Source organism: Chiloscyllium punctatum, chromosome 23, assembly GCF_047496795.1.
Source record: "Chiloscyllium punctatum isolate Juve2018m chromosome 23, sChiPun1.3, whole genome shotgun sequence".
Classification (NCBI taxonomy): Eukaryota; Metazoa; Chordata; class Chondrichthyes; order Orectolobiformes; family Hemiscylliidae; genus Chiloscyllium; species Chiloscyllium punctatum.
Window position 1 is genome coordinate 31,430,627 of NC_092761.1, and position 20,235 is coordinate 31,450,861.

Here is a 20,235-nt window from a genome sequence, read left to right on the forward strand (position 1 = left end):
AGTCACTCTCCACACTCCCAGCTCATTACCTGTAGCTGTATTTGATAGAAATATCTCTCTAAGGTACCCCGCAATTTCTTCCCTAACTCTTCCCTCCCACCCCCTTCCCCCCCCCCCCCCCCCCCAGAATGCCATGGTATCCACCTGATTACTTCCGAGAGAGTTGTCTACTTTTTATGCGATTTAAAACCTTCAGCACCTCCTGTTCGCCAATGGGGTGTCTTGTGAAGACATCACTGTTTATTTCCCTGACTTCCCTGGAGTTTCTCCACAGTAAGTTCTGACATGACATTTATGTTCAAACGAATAGAAGTATGGTGATTTTGCCAAAGTGCTCCCCTACAAACACTTCAGTCCCTTTCCCTACTTTTGTTTCCGAAGGGGAGGTCGGGTTTTATCCCTTTCTGCAGTCAGGCCATTTCCATATTGACTGAGACAGTTTTCTTGAACATATTGAATGAATTCCTCCCATCCAAGCTGTATACATTATGGCAGTCCCAGTCTGGGTATGGAAAGTTAAAATCTCCAACCATTAAATCTCTATTATTGTTAGATATCTGAGATCTCCTGATATATTTACTGCTCTATTTCCCGTTGACTATTGGGGGCCTGTAATACAGTCATATCAAAGTGATGACTCATTCTTTTTTCTCAGTTCCACTAAGAGAATTTCACTGGGCGATCCCCAGGCATATCCTCTCTAAGTGCTGCAGTGATTTTTTTTCACTAATTAAGAACTCCACTCTCCCTCCACTTTTGCTTCCTGTTCTGTCCTTCCTGCAGCATCTGTCCCTGGAACATTGAGCTGCCGGTCCTGTCCCTCCCTCAGCTGTTGTTCTGTAATACCTGTGATATTTCAGTCCCATGTTCCCATCCTATGCCATGCACTCATCTGCCTTATCTGTCAGGCCTTTTACATCAAAGTAAGTGCAGTTTAATTGATCGGTTTTCCCTCATTGCCTGCTCTGCTCTTGTCTGCCTTATCGATTGAAATAACTCTTTGAAATTCAGTCCCAACTTCAACCTTCAGGCTGTAGCCTGAGAACATCCACATCACTGTGGATAACACCCTCACCCTTCAGGTACACAGTTCATGTTGTCTGAACAAGACATTGGTGAGGCCACCATAAAAGCATTGTTGATCAGTTGGAAGAACTCACCCGGTTCACTTACCTCCTTTAGTGAAGGACATCTGACATTCTAACTTGGTCTAGCCTCCACGTGACACCAGACCCACAGCAATATAACTGACTCTGATCTGCCCTCTGGGCAATTAGCAGTGGGGGCAAAGAATACTGGTCCAATCAGTGACCCCCACATCCCATGCATGAATAAATAAAAATGCAGATGTCCCTCCCTACCTCTGCAAACCCCTCCAGCTGCAGCAATTCGTACTGGCTTTGTAATACCCTTCAGGCCCTGACCACTCTCTGTAACACTCTCACCACCTCCAGCACCGTCACCTCTCCCTGTTCATATCGCTGACAATGATTCCCCTTCCCACTGCCTTCTTCCTGCGAGCAGACCCTTCGCAATCCCTCTAATACTTACTGGTTAAACTCTCTCATTTCAGGATTTTAAGTACTTTGTAGTGATCTTCTAAGCCTCATAATCTAATATGATCCATTTTGTCCTTAATGAGGGATGGGAGGGAATTTCTTGCTGAGGTTTTGTCTGTTTCAATGGAATGTCCTTTTGTTGAATATTTTACACTGTTCCTTCAAATGTTTTCCTCTGTTCATTGACAGACACATGTTTCAGTATGTTTCGCCTGTTTACCTTGGTCAGTTCTCCTCTCAACCTCATGTAATTGGCTGTTTTTGTTTCTAGTTGTACCTTGTCCTTTCTGTGATTCACTTTAAAACTTTATATTTCTTTAAACTGCACTTTATCACAATTTCCCTGAGGATCTCTCCAGGTGACACTACTCATTCACTAAGTTTCATCACGCAACGATCGCTCTGAGATAGTTATGTCCCTTGCCAGTTGCACAATTTGTTATTCAAAGAAACACTGAAATAAAATTCTATAATATCACTCTTGTCAGTATGATTGTCAAGCTTATATGAATATTGAAGTTTCACTAAATTATCATAATACCTTTATTAAAAGTTCCAATGAGTTCCTGTTTAATGCAATGATGAGCAGTGAAATGCTGTTAGGTGACTAAATCTCTTCTGCTCCTTGTGTCCTTGGCAAGTAATAGCCAGAATTTACATTCAGACTGACTCTACTTCATGATCTGAGACCAAATGCTTTCTCTGTAATGCCTTTGTTATCCATTATTGTTGGCTTTGCCCATTTTGCCTGAGTTTCTGCACGCTTGTGAAATATTGAGTATTTATTTCCACCTTTAGTTCGCACTGTAACCACATGTCTCTGGTGTTGAAATCTCTTTCACCTCTGTGTCACAAATCCATCCACCTTATTGAAGAGACTTTGTCCATTCAAAAAAAAAGATAACTTACTCTTTCCCACAATTTCCTGGCACAAATCGATTCGCTGATATATAGTTTTAGTTAAACTCTGTCCCATCCTGTTCCTTTCTGCTTCTCTCCTGCCACATTCCCATGCTGTTCTGATGCGTCACCTTTTCTCTTTGGATTGGGACAGCTCATTTCACCTGAATCCTGTCCCTGCATCTTCTCTGTCAGTTTAAAAACCTGTCCATAAACTAACCGACATGATTGGCCAGGACACTGGCCCCAGCACAGCTCCAGTGGGACCATCGGAATGGATTTTTAAAAAATATCAAGTATGGGTTATGGGTGTCACTGGCTGACCAAACTTTCTTGCCCAGCCCTAGCTGCCCCTGAGCTGAGTAACTTGCTCGACCATTTCAGAGGGTTATTGAGAGGCAAACACTTTGCTGTGGGGATGTCGTGCAGACCACATGAGGAAGGGCAGATGTCTTTCTTGAAAGGCGAAGTTTTTGGATTTATTGAACATCAGTAATGGTATTGATGGATTGACAATTACTATTTTTAAAATAATCTATTTCAAATTCCACCATTTCAGTTGGTGGTGTTCAAACCTTCCTCCCACGAACATTAGCTGAGGTTGTGGATACATGCTCTAACAATAACACCACTAGGCTATCACATCCCTGAACACTGATACCAGTGCATCCTGGAGACAAACCTGTTTCTATTTCATGATTGTTTGATCCTGATACCTTCCTGCACTCTGGTGATATCACTCAGTATCTCTCCATGTGGTATTCCTCATTGTAGTGGTCCAATTCATGCCTCTATCAGTGTCTCCCGCTCTTACAGCTGCTCCAGATCCTGAACCAACAGAGTTCTCCACTCCACAGAGAAACACCAGCACAGGCCAAGAATGGAGACTGGAATTTTCCAGATCTCTGTGGGAATTACTGCCATTCTCCATGTGAAATCCTCACTACATCAGTCTAATTTCCCATCCTGTTTATTTCTCTGTCTCCTGCAGGGAATCAGGAGGTTCCTGACTCAATAGACTTCCCAATTACAGGATGTCTCGTCCATCACCACACTGAAGGTGGTCGGTCAGCCAGACAGACAAAGGGCAGGGAAATCTGGAATCTTCAGTAAATCCTGCAGTGAGGTAAGATCACTCACAGTGAACAGAGCAGAGAGCAATGAGAGGGCTCCAAACATCGGCTAACAAGACATCACTTAGATACAGTTCTGGAGGGGGAGCACAGTACAGACACACCCCAGGTCAATCACCAGCCCTACTGTAAGTTTTGTTGCATTGAGATAGCATCGGGAGTGTCACAAGTATCAATCCAGACCTGTGATGTCTTCGCGATCATCAGTGTGACAGAAGGGAAAGCAGGTTTCTCATCAGTGTGTGGGAATGCTGCCTGGGATCTTTCTGCTCTGTGTTCCCCAACAGTACATATACAATGTCTCGTGGACCAGTGTCTTCAATAATTTGTAACTCCTATAACAGTTCCTGTCCCTGTAACCTCCTCACTTCCTGATAGTCCCTCCATCGATTTGAAATATACTGCATTCCAGACTACCATATCCATCGCTGTAACTTGCTTCAATGCCGAAAACGTGCCTTATCTCAGTAGTCTCCTCCTCCAATAACTGGAGAAAGAGCCATGCTGAACAGAAACGGTTCCTTCGATCCAACTAGTCCATGCTGACCATGGTTCCTGAACGAGTCACCTTTGCCTGCGTTTAGTCCCGGTCTCGTCAAACCTTCTCCTCTCCATGTACCTGCCCAAATGTCTTTTCCATGATGGAATTGTACTTTTCTCTACCACTTCAGCGGCAGCTCATTCAATATGTGCACCATTCTCTGTGTGGAAATGTTCTCCTCTGGTTGCTTTTAAGTATTTCCTCTCCCACCTCATATTTTTGCCCTCTAGTTATGGATTCCCCTACCCTGGGGTAGAGAACTTCACTGTTAAACCTATGTATACCTATCATGTTTTTATAAACCTTTATAAAGTTAGCCCTCAGCCACCTACACCCAATGGAAATACGAAGGATATTGATACAAATATCTCTGCCACGGTCCCCACTGCGACTTTGCCACAATGTTCTGGGATACACTTGTTCAGGACCTAGGGTTTTCTCTACCTTTGTGTGCTAAGACCTCCAGCACCACCTCTTCTGTAATGGGGACTCTTTTCAAGACATCACTATTTATTTCCTTTTGTTTCCTAGTCTTTGTCCATAGTACGTTCTGACATGTAAAATTGATTTCAGGTCGCTCCCATTTCCTGTGGTTCCAGGCATGGATGGCCTTATTGATCTTTGAGGGGCCCCATTATCTCTCTAGTAGCTTTTTTGTACTTGTATGCTGTAGAATCTCTTTGGATTCTCCTTAACCTTATCTGCCAAATCTATCTCATTCCACCCATGTTGCTTTCCAGCTTATCCAGCCTCTCTGTTTCTGTCAAACGCTCCAGTATCAGTAACATCTTCGTCAATCTTTGCTCCATTTACAGTTTCAGAATATGCTTCCTGAAGCAGGAGGATCAGAATTCTACACAGTACTCCAACTGGAGACCCAGCAATGTCTGATACAGCCGTATCATGATGGACCAACTCATGTACTCAATGCTGTGACCCATGAGGGCCAGTGTGCCAAATGTTGTTTTCCCCATCCTGTCCACCTGTGACACCACTTCCAAGGAACAATGTAAATGCAGCCCTTGGTCTCTCTCTGTTAGACAACACTGTCTAGACCTCTGCCATTAATTGTGTTAGTCGTCCCTGGTTTATCTTAACAAAATCCAATACCTGCATTCTGCTCCATCTTTAATTTCTTGACCCACTGGCTCAGTTGGTTAAGAGCACCTTTGATAACTGTATTCACTGCCCAATATAACACTTATTTTACTATATACAAACTTACTAACAATAATTTATATATTCTTGTTTATGTCAATAATGCACATGCGTGACTCCAGCACCAATGCTTACGGCACACCGCTGGTCAGAGCCCACCAGTCTGCACAACAACTCTCTCCCACGATCCTCTGTCTCCTACTGTCAAGCCACTTTTGTGTCCTTTTGTCTTGCTCTCCCTGATCCCATGTGATCTAACCTTACTAACCAGTGCACCACGCTAAACCCTGTCTAAGGCCTTGCTGAAGTCAGGATAGACAACGTCGACCGCTCTGCCTTCATCCATCTCCTTGGTCACCTCTTCAACAAACTCTATCAAGTTTGAGAGACACGACTTTGTATGCACAAAGCTGTACTGACTCTCCCTATTCAAGTGTTGCCTTTCCAAATGCATGCAAGTCCTGTCCTGCGGAATTGCTTCCAACAACATTTGCACCACTGACATCAAGCTAATTGGTGTTTATGTCCCTAGCTTTCCGTCACAGCCATTCCTAAATACTGGCACAACATTCGGCAACCTCCAGGCTCCAAGCTCACCACCCGTGGCTGTCAGTGATAGAAATATCATTGTAAGTTTCTTCCCTAACTTACCCCAATGTCCTGCGATATACTTGATTAGTTCCCAGGGACTTGTCTAATTTTAATGTGTTTGAAAGCCGTCAGCACCTCCTGTTCTCCAATGTGGACTCGTTTGAAAATATCACTGTTTATTTCCCTGCTTCCCCAGTGTGTTTTCCACAGTAAGTTCTGACGTGAAGTGTTTGTTTTGAATCTCACCCATTTCCTGTGGGTTCACACATAGATGACTTTAAGGGCTCACATTGTATCCCGAGTTAATCTTCTGTTGTTAATATATTTTTAGAATCTCTCTGGATTTTCCTGAACCTTCTATGCCAAAGCTCTGTCAGTTCCCCTTTAGACCCTCATGGTTTCCCTCTTAAGAGTATTACTACACCCACAATGTTCTTCAAGGGATTAACTTAATCCAGCTGGCTATATAGGACATGTGCCCCCTTTGGTCTTGACCAGAACCTCAATATTCCCGGTCATCCAGTGTATCCCAATTGTGTCAGCATTGTTCTTCACACTAACAGGAATATGCTGGCCCTGAAATATTAATTTATCTCTCTTTTGAAAGAGTCCCCCTTCCCCAACATTCATTTACTTGCAAATAGCCTCCACGAATCAACTTTTGGACAGTGTTGCCTAATACCTTCTGGACGGGGCAAGGCCAGTTTTGATCTTTAACATGTGGACCAGGCCTGTCCTTTTCCATCGCTATTTTCAAACTAATAGAATTGTGGTGACTTTGCAAAAGTGCTCCCCCACAAACAATTCAGCCACTTTCACTACCTTGTTTCCCAAGGGGAGGTCAGGTTTTATCCTTTTCTGCTGTCGGGCCAGTTACACACTGATTGAGACAGTTTTCTTGAACACACTGAACAAATCCCTCCCATCCAAGCTGTGAACATTATGGCAGTCCCAGTCTAGGTTTGGAAAGTTTAAATCCCCGACCATTAACATCCCTATACTTCTTACAGATATCTGAGATCTCCGACATATTTGCTGCTCAATCTCCCGCTGACTACTGTGGGCCTGTAGTACCGTCATATCAAACTGATTATTCATTCTTATTTCTCAATTCCATAACAGCTTCACTGGGCGATCCCCAGGAATATCCTCTCTCAGTGCTGCAGTGATGTTTTCACTGATCAAAAACTCCACTCCCCCTCCTCCCTTGCCTCCCCATCTATCCTCCCTGTTGAATCTGTCCTCTGGAACAATGATCTGCGAGCTCTGTCCCTCCCTCAGCTGTGTTTCTGTAATTCCTGTCATTTCCCAGTCCCATGTTCCCATCAATGCCGTGTGTTCATCTGCCTGACCTGTCAGGCATTTTACATCAAAGTAATTGCAATTTAATTCATCAGTTTTCCCTCATTGCCTGCTGTGCTCTAGCCTGGTTATCAATTGAAATGACTCTGTTGAAATTCTGTCCCAGCCTCAACCTTGAGACTGTAGCCTGAGACCATCGCCCTCACTGTGGACAACACCTTCACCTTTCATGTCATCTGCAAACCTAATAATGATACGTTCTGTTTCATATCCGAGTGATTAATGCCCCTAAGGAACAGCAAAGCCTCCTGCACAGGACTCTGTGGTACACTCGCTGAGCAAAGGATTTCAATCACAAAACCAACCCTCCAGCAATTGCGGATTCAAATTGCCAACTTACCATGGATCCCATGGGCTCTTCCCTTTTGGACCAGTCTTCCATGTGGGACCTTGTCAAAGGCCTTAATGAACTCCATGGAACCCACCTCATCTGCACTGCCCTCATCAATATTTTCAGACACCATTTCAAAAAACTGAACTGATTTCACCAGATAAATCTTCCTGTATCAAATCCGTGCTGACTAACCCTAATCAATCCCTGCCTTTCCAGTTATGAATTCAAACTGTCCCTCAGAATTGTTTCCAATAATTTCCCTCCCCCTGCTGTCAGACTATCTGCTCTGTAATAACCTGGCCTATCCCTGCTGCCCTTCTTGAACAAAGGACCCACATTAGATATCCTCCAGTCATGCAGCACTTCACCTGTGGCCAGCAAAGTATTAAATATATCCACCAGGGCCCCAGCAACCTCCTCCCTTACCTCCCATAGCTGCGTGGGTTACATTTCAGTGGGCACTGGGGATTTCTCCACATATTTATGCTTGTGAAAGCATTTAATACCCCCTCCTTATTGATCTTACCATGTTCTAGCACTTCACCATCACGACTGAAATCCCCGGCTACAATGCCTTTCTCCTGTGTGAATACAGATGGGACATATTCATTGAAGACCTCACCTACTTCCTCTAGCTCCATGCACAGATTGTCCCTTTGGTTTCTAACAGACCTCACTCTTTCGCTGGGAAGCCTCTTATGCTAACGATGGTGATGAAACACCTTGTGGTTTTTCCTCAGTTGTATCTGCCAAATGTACTTCATGACCATTGTTTGTCCCTCATTTTCTACAATCCTCTTGCACTCTCTATACTTGTGAATGGCTTCTCCCGATTTTATTGAACTGGATTTTCTTTATCAAACTCATGATATTGCTTGATCAGTATTCCCTGGACTTGCTGCCTTTACTATTCACTCTTCAAGGAGCACACTGGCCCCGAGTGTTCACAGCATCACTTTTAAATACTCCACCTTCCTAATATCAACCCAACTGCAGGGAGTTCCTCCTGTCTCTGTTTGCCAGATCCTCTCTCCTGATCGCAATACTGATCAGAGACTCAGTTGTGAGGGGGACAGACATGAGACTGTGTGGCTGCAGAAGAGACCCCAGGATGGTGTGCTGCCTCCCAGGTACCAGGGTCAAGGATGTCTCTGAGTGGTTACTGAACATTCTGAAGAAGAGGGTGAACATCCAGAGGTCATTGTGTACATCGGCCTACGTGACAGAGGTAGACAAAGGGATAGGCCCCTGTGAAATAAGTACAGGGAGTTAGGTAAGAAGTTAAAAAACAGGATATTGAGGTTAATGATCTCCAGATTACTCCCATGCCACGTGCCAGTGAGGATAGAATTAGAAAGATCGGCCAGATGGATGTGTGGCTGAGGCGCTGGTATGGGGGTAGGGTTTTCAGTTCTTAGGTCATTGGGATCTCTTCTAGGGTAGAGGTGACGTGTACCAGGGGGATGGGTTGCACTGGAAGCAGAGAGGCACCAGTATCACTGGGAAGAGATTTGCTAGTGTTACCCAGCAGGATTTAAACGAGCTTGGCAGGGAGTTGAGACTCTGAATAAGACAGCGGCCATCAACTAGTCAGGGGAAAATACATGAGCCATCGAGAGCAAATTTCCTATCCAGGATATCCGGGGCACAGTATAGGGAGGAAAAAGACTTCTGGTTTAAAAGGCATTAATTTCAGTGCACGAGGTCTGACTGGTAAGGCAGAGAAGTTCAGACCATGGATTAGCTCTGGGGAGTGGGATATTATAGCCATAACAGAAACATGGCTGAGAGAAGGGCAGGACTGGCAGCTCAGTGTTCCAGGATACAGAAGCTACAAGTGTGACAGAAGGACAAGTAATTTAAGAGGGGAAGTTGTCCCTTTGATTAGGGAGGACAGAAAAACAGTGCTGAGAGACAATATTGTTAAGTGGTCATCAAATGAGGCCGTATTTTTAAAATTTAGAAACAAAAAGGGGGTGGTCAGTCTGCTGGGATGGTGTTCTAGTCCCCCAAATAGCCAGCGGTTACAAAAGGAGAAAATGTGTAGTCAGATTGCAGGTACCTATAAAAATAATAGAGTAGTATTGGATGGAGATTTTCGCTTCCCATGGATTGACTGGGTGACCCAGAGGATAAAAGGACCGTACGGGGTGGAATTTGTCAAATATGTCTAAGAATGTTTCCTAAATCAAGATGTAGATGGCTCTATGCTACTCAGGTGGATGCAACACTGGACCTCCCCTCAGAACCCGAGGTCAGGCAAGTGACTGAAGTATCAGTCAGAGAGCACTTTGGATCCAGTCACCACAACTGTCTTATTTTTAACATAGTTATGGAAAAAGACCAGACAGGTCCATAGATTCAGGTCTTAAACTGGAACAGAGCCAACATTGGGGCCATTCAGAAGGATTGAGCAGGGGTTGATTGGGTGAAGGTAAAAATCACACACCAGGTTAATATCCAGCTGTTTACACAGGAACCTTGATTATCTGAACAAGATGGGTGGGCAATAGTACATTCAGATAATTGGTTATTCGATTAATTGATTCCATGCCTTTCCCCTGGGGCTCGGAATTTTTGGTAATGTTTAGTCCCCGTTGAGGTGACGAGGCAGCAACAAACCATGTGTGAGCCCTCATGCCCCGCCAACCCCCGAAAACACCCCGCTGCTCAGCCCCAAACCCTTCCAACACCGCCCCCACCCACACCTCAACATCGCCTCCCACCCGTTCTCAAACCCTTCCAACACCAACCCACGCCAGCCCTCCGCCACAAAAACCGCCCACCGCCACCCTCCACTTGCCACCCAACCCGACCCCAAACCCATCCAACATCACCCTCTGCCCGCCTCCAACAGTTCACCCCAACCCCAAACCAATCCGACACCGACCCACGCCGCCCCCCGCCTCCAAAACCATCCAACGCCACCCTCCACTTGCCAGTCACCCCACCCCTAAACCCATCCACCATCACCGTCTGCCCGCCTCCAACAGAGCACCCCCCCCGCCCCAAACCCATCCAACATCACCCTCCGCCCGCCTCCAACAGAGCACCCCCCCGCCCCAAATCCATCCAACACTACCCTCTGCCACCTCCAACAGAGCACCCCGCCCACCTCAAACCCATCCAACATCACCCTCCGCCCACCTCCAACAGAGCACCCCGCCAACCTCAAACCCATCCAACATCACCCTCCGCCCACCTCCAACAGAGCACCCTGCCTGCTCCCAAACCCATCCGACATCACCCTCCGCCCGCCTCCAACAGAGCACCCCCCCGCCCCAAACCCATCCAACACTACCCTCTGCCACCTCCAACAGAGCACCACGCCCACCTCAAACCCATCCAACATCACCCTCCGCCCACCTCCAACAGAGCACCCCGTCCACCCCAAACCCATCCAACATCACCCTCCGCCCACCTCCAACAGAGCACCCCGCCCACCTCAAACCCATCCAACATCACCCTCCGCCCACCTCCAACAGAGCACCCCCCCACCCCAAACCCATCCAACACTACCCTCTGCCACCTCCAACAGAGCACCCCGCCCACCTCAAACCCATCCAACATCACCCTCCGCCCACCTCCAACAGAGCACCCCCCCACCCCAAACCCATCCAACACTACCCTCTGCCACCTCCAACAGAGCACCTCGCCCGCCCCAAACCCATCCAATTTCACCCTACGCCCGACTCCAACAGTTCACCCCCAACCCCAAATCCATCCAACACCGACCCACACCGCCCCGCCTCCAAAACCGTCCAACGCAACCCTCCACTTGCCACCCCACCCACCCCAAAACCCATCCAACATCACCCTCCGCCCGCTTCTAACAGAGCACCCTGTCCACCCCCAAACTCATCCAACATCAAACCACGGTTAGGAAGAATGTGCACTGGGAGCAGTACTCAGGGATGAGGGAGCTATCAGTGGGCTAGGCAATGGCCTAGTGTTACTCTCACTCGCCTCTTCATCCAGAATTTAATGCCTGTAGCAGGGATACCCATCTGACTGCTTAATACCTTTTAAGTAAGGAAATCTGTTATGTGCTGCCGGTCTGGGCTACGTATGAATCCAGACCCAGAGCAAGGAGGTTGACACTCAACTGCCCACTGGAATGATTTGCAAGCCACTAAGCTCAAGGGAAGCTCGGGGTAGACATGAAATGCTGGCCAGCCAGAGATAGCAACATCCCACGAGTGAAATAATAACAACACTGCAGGGAGCAGTGTCCTGGCCAAACATGTCAGTAGGTTTATGGACAGGGCTTTAAACTGACAGAGAGGATGCAGGGACAGGGTTCAGGTGAAAGGAGCTTTCCAAATCCAAATAGAAAGGTGAAGCAGCAGAACAGCATAAGGATGTGACTGAATACAAGCAGAAGGGAACGGGAAAGGGTCAAAGTTTAACTAAAACTGCAAACTAGCGAATTAGGCTGTGACAGCAATTTCTGGGAAAAAGTCCATTACAGTTTTTTTTGGAATTGTCAAAGTATCAGCAATAACTTGTGACACAGGGATAAATAAGATTTGGTCACCAGAAAGATGTGTTTACAAGAGAAACTGTGCTGTGTTCTAAACAGGGAGGGTTACAATGGCAGGAAGCAGTTTCAGGAGGCTGAAGAGGATGTGATCTGAACGAATAGACACAATTAGGAAGATTTGCTCGAAGTGCCAGAGGTAACAGAAACACCAATGTCCTGATCTGAAACAGATGGCCCAGACTGGGATGGGTGTGGGGATTGGAGATGGTTTCACAGGGAGGGTTTGGGGGTGGGCGGGGTGCTCTGTTGGAGGCGGGCAGAGGGTGATGTTCTGGTGATATCACGCAGTCTCTCTCCATGTGATATCTGTCATCGTGAGGGTCTAATTGCTGCCGGTGACCGTACCTTTTGCAGCTACTCCAGATCCTGAGGCAACAGAATTCTCCACTCCAGGGAGACGGGTAGCACAAGCCACGGATGGAGACTAGAATATTCCAGATCTCTGTGGTACTCAGTGCCATTTTCCATGTGTAATCCTGACTGCATCAGTCTAATTTCCCATTCTGTTCATTTCTCTGTATCCTGTAGGTACTCAGGATGCTCCTCACTCAGCAGAACTCCCCATTCGTGTTTCCTTCATCACCACATTGAAGACAGTCAGACAGCCAGAGAGATTGAGAGAGAGATCTGAAGCCTTCAATAAACCCTGCAGTGAGGTAAGATCACTCACAGTGAACAGAGCAGAGTGTATTTAAGGGATCGAACTTTGGTCTAGAAGACATGACATAGATACAGCGTTGAAGAACGAACACAGTGCACGATGGTCCCAGGCTCAAACCCCACCGTCTTGTTAATTTTCATCTCTGCTGTACTGAGCCTTCCTCTGACAATATAGGAAGTTGAAAGTTATCAATCCAGGCCTGTGCTGTCTTAGTGAGGATCAGTTCAACAGGGGAAAGCAGGTTTCCCTCAATGAGATGGGATTGAAACATGGGATCTTTCTGTTCTATATTCCCTCTCTCACACTGTCTCTTGTCATGTGATGCAGTTATACAGCATGGAAAAATGCCTTTTGGTCTAACTTGTTGTTTTGAATGCTTGTTATTCCCAGAAATTTTCGTATTTCTGTAACCTCCGCCTCTCCCATATTCCCGCTGTATATTTGAAACCTACTCCAATGCTGACGACTCTCCCTATGTGTAAATTGCTCCAGTGTCGATAACATGCCCAATCTCACTAATCTCTGTATAATAATCCCAATTTCTGTAATCTTGCACAATACTTACAGTGCCCCCGTCACTGTAAAATCCTCCAGCCTGGAGCAAAATACCCACCTGTGTACCTTCCTAATCCCCACGAAAACATGATATCACTGTAACATTCTGCAGGCCCAAAAGCACTCCTGGCCCATAGCACCACACGACCTCAGTAAACTTCTCCCATCCCTACCGACCTCCTTATCTGTATTAACACCTCCAGACCCTTTTCAAGCCGCAACAACTTTCCACATCTCTGTTCACTCCTCCACTCCCGACAGCCCTCCCAGCACCTCAAACAATATCTCTTCATATAATTCTGCAATTTGGGGGAGCACGGTGGCTCAGTGGTGAGCAATGGTGCCTTACACGCCAGGGAACCCAGGTTCGATTCCAGAATTGGGTGACTGACTGTGTGGAGTTTGCACATTCTCCCCGTGACTGCGTGGGTTTTCTCCGGGTGCTCCGGTTTTTCCCACAGTCCAAAGATGTGCAGGTCAGGTGGATTGGTTATTCTAAATTGCCCGTAGTGTTAGGTGCATTGTCAGCGAGAAGTGGGTCTGGGTGTGTTACCCTTTGGAGGGTTGGTATGGCCTTGTTGGGCCGAAGTACCTGTTCCCATGCTGTAAGGAATCTAATCTAAACTCTCCCTCTGAGTTCCATTTTACTGTCCCTAAATATATCCCTCTATCCATTAACAGCCCCAAACCCTTAAAACCTCCAAGTCTCTGTGAACTCCCACAGCTCCAACATCCCTCCTTAACCGTGTAACCTTTTCCAGTCCTGAAACACTCTGAAAAGGTGGGCATCCTACAATCCTCCCTAACTGCGTAATCCTCTCAGGTCCCTGCAACACCCCGATCTGTGGAACCAGCTCCAATGCTTGTGACTCTCCCGATCAGTTTCTACAAGACTTACTATCTATGTAACATTCTGCCGTCGCTATCACCAGCCCTGTCAACGTAAGCTCCTCTAGTCTCTCCATCAATCTAATCATCGCCATAACCTTCTCCAGCTCTTACACCCCTATCTGTGTAAACGTTACACTCCCTTACTACCATCCCTAAAGCAGTGATTGCAATGCTCCCTATCTGTGTTAGTGTCTCCGGGCTGTATTGCTGTTCCTGTCTCTGTAAGCTCTGACAGATTGTCCAGCTTTTCGGTACATATAATTTCCAGAACCTCAGCATCTGATATCAGCAAATGTTTTAATTAACTACAGCCTTCCATATCTGTTTGTTCCTCATACAACTTCATAATCTCTGTAAATAGCAACATTCCATAAAATACTCCCTGTCTGTGTAAACTACCCCAATCCTACACTGTGAAGCCTCACTGTCCTTTTAGATTAGATTAGATTACTTACAGTGTGGAAACAGGCCCTTCGGCCCAACAAGTCCACACCGCCCCGCCGAAGCGTAACCCACCCATACCCCTACATCTACATTTACCCCTTACCTAACACTATGGGCAATTTAGCAATGCCAATTCACCTGACCTGCACATCTTTGGACTGTGGGAGGAAACCGGAGCACCCGGAGGAAACCCACGCAGACACGGGGAGAACGTGCAAACTCCACACAGTCAGTCGCCTGAGGCGGGAATTGAACCCGGGTTTCAGGCGCTGTGAGGCAGCAGTGCTAACCACTGTGCCACCGTGCCGCCCACGGTGATCACCTGCAGTCTCTTCAGATCTCCCTGTATCTTTCCTGACTCCATTGAATACAGCTCATCTCATGTTATAACTCCTCTAACTCATATTTCACTCCCCATCTCTGTGATATTCTTCAGTTACTGCAGTTCTCATTCTGTATCTCCAGAGCTTCCAATCCCCCTGATCGATGTAAGGTTATTTATCCCTTGCAGCATGTTTAACACCTGTAACAGCCTCCAACTCCTCAATATTTCCTGTTGCTGTAAACTCCTCAAATACTACAGCTCACTGTCTTTGTAATATCTTCCAGTAACTGCAACCCTGTCGATTTCAGCAGCACTCCACATCTCTGTGTAACTGATGGGAATGCTGAAAACCTGCCTTGACAGTCCTCTCTAGCTCTCTGATCTACTGCAGCCCGAGAACCCTCAGCATCTCTGGCTCCTCCAATCCCTACACTTCTCCCTGGCTGTGTGAACTGAACCAACTCCTTCAACCCTCCCTATCTTACTGCTGAAGCTCCAACTATTGTCCATGTCAGTGTAATTCCCAGCACCAACAATCCTCCCGGTCTCTATAAACTCCTGCAGCTCCAACGACCACTCAAATCTGTGTAATCTCCAGTCCGTCCAATCCTCCCAGTCTCTATAAACTCCTGTAGCTCCAACTACCACCAATATCTCTGTAATCTCCAGACCTGATAATCCCACCTCTCTGTATCTCCTGTAGCTCCAATGACCATCCCATCTGTGTAATCTCTAGTCCCTATATTCCTCCTGATCTCTGTAACTCCTTCAGGACTGATAACCCTGTAACTCTCCCTGACATCTTTCAGCATGACAACCTACCTGACCTTTAACCACCAACAGTGATGTCAAACCACCCAAACTCTGTAACATCCTCCAGTCTCTACAGCCCAGCTTTTCTCTGTTAGCTTCTCTGGTGTCTGTATTCCCCTTTATCTCCAGTTACAGAGAGGCTCAGGAGAAAATGTCTCAGTACCTAATCTGTAAGAATACAAAAATCTTTGGTGTATAAATATATTTGCGTCATTTTCTAAAATTTAACAACTGCAAGTTCAACCTTCTCCACCTCTTCTCATCAATATCCCTCTATTTTGAAGACCAGCCTGGTGAACTTTCTCTGGACAGAAGGACATTTTCCCTCCAGGTAGGGGACCAAACCTCTTCACAGTATTCTCAGTGTGAGCTGATTGGAGTCCTCTATAGTTGTTACAAGCCTTTCTAATTTATTTCTCCATTCCCTTTGGAATCAATGCCAGCATTCCATTTACCTTCTCTATGTCCTGCTGGCCCTGTTTGCCACCTTTCTGAGATTTATGCACCAGGATTCCCACGTTACTCCATGGTGTAGCTTTCTGCAGTTGATCTGAAACCAAGAGGTGACAGCAATAATCAGAAAAGTGTTGCAATGTGTGGTAAACGATCTGCCAGAAATGATAACTGGACAGTTAAAAACCTATGGAAAAAGCGAAGTCCATTTATAGGAGTAGAATTAGGCCATTCGGTCCATCGGGTCTATTCCACTATTTGATTATGGCTGAATTGTTTCACAACCCCATTCTCTCACTTACTCCCTGTAACCATTGATGTCCTTACTCATCAAGATCCTGGCTATCTCTGAGTTAGATATGTTCAATCACTTAGCACCCACAGCACCATGAGGTAGTGAGTTCAACGGATCCATCACCCTCTGGCTGAATAAATTCCTCCACATCTCTATTCTAAAGGGTATTCCCTTCACTCTGAAGCTGTGCCCTTGGCAACTAGTCTCTCTTGCTCGTGGAAACATCTTGCCCACACCATCCAGGCCCCTCAGTATTCTATAAGTTTGAATGATATTCTGCCTCTGTCTCTGAAACTTCATCAAGTGCAGACCCAGAGACTTCACCTGCTCCTCATATTACACGAATTTCATCCCTGAGATCTTTCTTGGAAACCCATTTCTCGTACCCCTTCACAACCTTTGTCCAGACTCTGAATGAATAACGTGTAGAGTGTAGTCCCAACACTGACCCCTGCGGAGCTCCCCCCATCACCAGTTCCCATCGTGAAAAAGGCCCCTTTCTTCACACTCTCTGCCTTGTGCCAATCAGACAAATCATGTTGTTGTGACAGGGAAATTTCATTTCACACCCACTGCTGGATTTATTTTTCTGTCTGGCTGTAAACAGCAGAGTTTCACCATTCCCTTCCCATCTGTAATTCCCTGGAGAAGGTGGTGGTGAGCTGCCTTCCTGACCCATTGCAGTCCTTTGGGTGTAGGGACAGACACAGTGCTGGGAGGATGGAGCGTGGCTTGGACGGCACCTTGGAAATGCTGGTGTTCCCGTGCACCTGGAGCTCCTGTCCTTCCAGGATATAGTGGTTCCGGGTTTGTGAAGTACTGTTGAAAGGGTCTGCCTGAGTGACCTCAGTGCTACTTGTAGACCTTTTATTCCTTCATTCATTCACGGACATGAACTTTGATGGCTGAGTCAGCAGTTCTTGTTGATTTTGTGTTGTTCCTGAGAAGGTGGTGAGCTGCCTTCCTGAGCCACTTCACCAGTCGTTGGAAATTCTGATCACCTAAAATCTCTCCCTTTTAAAATGTGTCACCCCTTCAGCTTCTGGAACACTCCATATAACTGTAATCAATGACAGCACAGATTCCCTGCCTAAATCTCTATAATTACAATGGTAGCGTGTGGTAAATTGGCACTTTTCGTCCTCTTTATCCATCTCATGACTTCCAGCCCCTACAATCCCATATTTGGAATGCTTCCATTCTCTGCACCTCCTCATGTCCTGAGGGACCTTGAACACCACCAGTGCTTGAAAGTTTATATTCCGCACGGTTACTGCGGGTCTTCTAACTCTGTAACATCCAACAGTCTCCAGTACCATACAACACTTGCTGGCTCTCAATTTGTATTTGTTGAAGTCTACACATCTCTGTAAGCAGCTCAGAAAAAGCCCTTTAGACTCTACAAAGCTCCATCATGAACAAGCCACTATCTTTCTATTACCTTTGCCGCCTTCTGTGTCTTCAACTCTCACACTATATTCCAGTAAACCTCTTTATTTGCTGCAGGTCTCCCTCGCTCCCCGATAACCTGTTCCATCCCATACAGCTTGCTCAATCACTGTAACACCCTCTGCTCTGTCTAATCCTCCTTTTTTCCACTGTCTTCCAGGCACAACAGCGATCCTGTAAGACAGCAGTGTGGAACGGGCTGTTATAAATCTCAGCTGAGGCTTGAGGCCTACCATGACCTCGGAGTCACAAGGGGAGAGAGCCTGAGAGCGAGCAGTAGAATATTAACCAGCAGTGAGGATCAAGGCCGACTGGGACTTGGAGTTGGAGAAACAGCAGAGCAGGAGGCTTGAAATCAACACCGAGTCACAGAGGGAGTGACCATGTGAGGGAACAACATGGAGCCGGAGCTTGAGGCTCACTCAGGTCTAGGAGGTGAATGCACCAACATGGGACGATATAAATCAGCACTGAGGATCGAGGCCTAGTCATGCCTGGGATTCACAGAGAAGGTGACCCAGTGAGGGAGCAGAGTGTCGTGGGAGCGGAAGGATTACACATCCCTGGGAGTCACAGAGATGGTGACCCTGTGAGGGAGCAGAGTGTAGTGGGAGCGGGAGGATTACACATCCCTGGGAGTCACAGAGACGGTGACCCTGTGAGGGAGCAAACTAGAGTTGGAGCTGGAGGATTGCACGCCCCTGTTGGTCACAGAGACGGTGACCCTGTGAGGGAGCAGAGTGTAGTGGGAGCGGGAGGATTACACGTCCCTGAGAGTCACAGAGACGGTGACCCTGTGAGGGAGCAGACTGGAGGGGGAGCTGGAGGATTGCACGCCCTAGTTAGTCACAGAGACGGTGACCCTGTGAGGGAGCAGACTGGAGGGGGAGCTGGAGGATTGCACGTCCCTGTGAGTCACAGAGATGGTGACCCTGTGAGGGAGCACACTGGAGGGGGAGCTGGAGGATTGCACATCCCTGTGAGTCACAGAGACGGTGACCCTGTGAGGGAGCAGAGTGGAGGGGGAGCTGGAGGATTGCACGTCCCTGTGAGTCACAGAGACGGTGACCCTGTGAGGGAGCACACTGGAGGGGGAGCTGGAGGATTGCACGCCCCTGTTAGTCACAGAGATGGTGACCCTTTGAGGGAGCACACTGGAGGGGGAGCTGGAGGATTACACGTCCCTGTGAGTCACAGAGACGGTGACCCTGTGAGGGAGCAGAGTGGAGGGGGAGCTGGAGGATTGCACGCCCCTGGCAGTCACAGAGATGGTGACCCTGTGAGGGAGCAGACTGGAGGGGGAGCTGGAGGTTTACACATCCGTGGGAGTCACAGAGATGGTGACCCTGTGAGGGAGCAGAGTGTAGTGGGAGCTGGAGGATTACACATCCCTGGGAGTCACAGAAACAGTGACCCTGTGAGGGAGCAGACTGGAGGGGGAGCTGGAGGATTGCACGTATCTGGGAGTCATGGAGAAAACCTTCTGCTGCTGGGACCTGCCTGCACCGAGTTTGAATGAAGTGCAAGAGCTATCACAGAAAAGGCTGTATGTTCATTGGCTAATAAATACACCATTATTACTGACTGTCAGTTAATTGCTGTAAGTCAGCAAATTTATTTTTTAACTTCTGAAGTTAAGATTGATCTCAGATATATGAGGGGGATGTGAAATTCTGAGCCAGTATAATAAATTACGCTCAGTAAGCCACAGTGTAATAAGGGACTTAACATATTATGATGTCCCTGATGTTAACTTAATTCTAAGTAATTAAGTAAGTTACTCTAGACATGTTGCATTTTAAGACATGGCAAGGCATGTTTGTCAAATGGAAAATGTGTTCTGTTACATTGGGAAGTCAGAGCACCTGCTCATGTCCTCGATGAACACTGGGTCGTGGAGCTCAGACAGTGACGAGAGACTCTGTCATGCTGAGAGTTATGGGGATTGCACACACACAGAACAGATCACCCTGCAGACATGACAGCCTGGTATAAGTAAGGGATAAGGTCTAGGCAATCGAAGAGAAACAGCCAGGGAATCCAGGTATAGCCTGACGTCTCCCTCCCAATTCAGTTTCCCCTTTCAGAAGCTGATGAAGGTGCAGTCAGAGCCATGTCTGTGGCCCCACAAGCAGCCTGACTGTATAGGATTGGAGGGAGAAGGAAGGAGGAGCAATAGTCACAGAGGTGTCAGGAAAGTGAAGAAGGTGTAAGTATGTCTGTAATTC

At 47.0% G+C, this 20,235-nt stretch overlaps 1 protein-coding gene across 4 annotated transcripts in view; it reads left to right on the plus strand.

Moving 5' to 3' along the window:
• LOC140494044 (uncharacterized) overlaps positions 1–19,571 on the plus strand; it is a 38,384-nt gene extending 18,813 nt beyond the window's left edge. For 3 of the 4 annotated variants that reach the window (XM_072592960.1, XM_072592962.1, XM_072592961.1), the window contains exons 3-5: positions 3,451–3,585; positions 12,650–12,777; positions 18,168–19,571. In XM_072592960.1, coding sequence (XP_072449061.1) covers positions 18,498–19,526 — 1,029 coding nt within the window. In that variant the 5' untranslated portion in view covers positions 3,451–3,585; positions 12,650–12,777; positions 18,168–18,497 and the 3' untranslated portion in view covers positions 19,527–19,571. The remainder of the gene's footprint in view (positions 1–3,450; positions 3,586–12,649; positions 12,778–18,167) is intronic. The other variant, XM_072592963.1, reaches the window with a different exon arrangement.
• Positions 19,572–20,235: the final 664 nt, after the last annotated feature.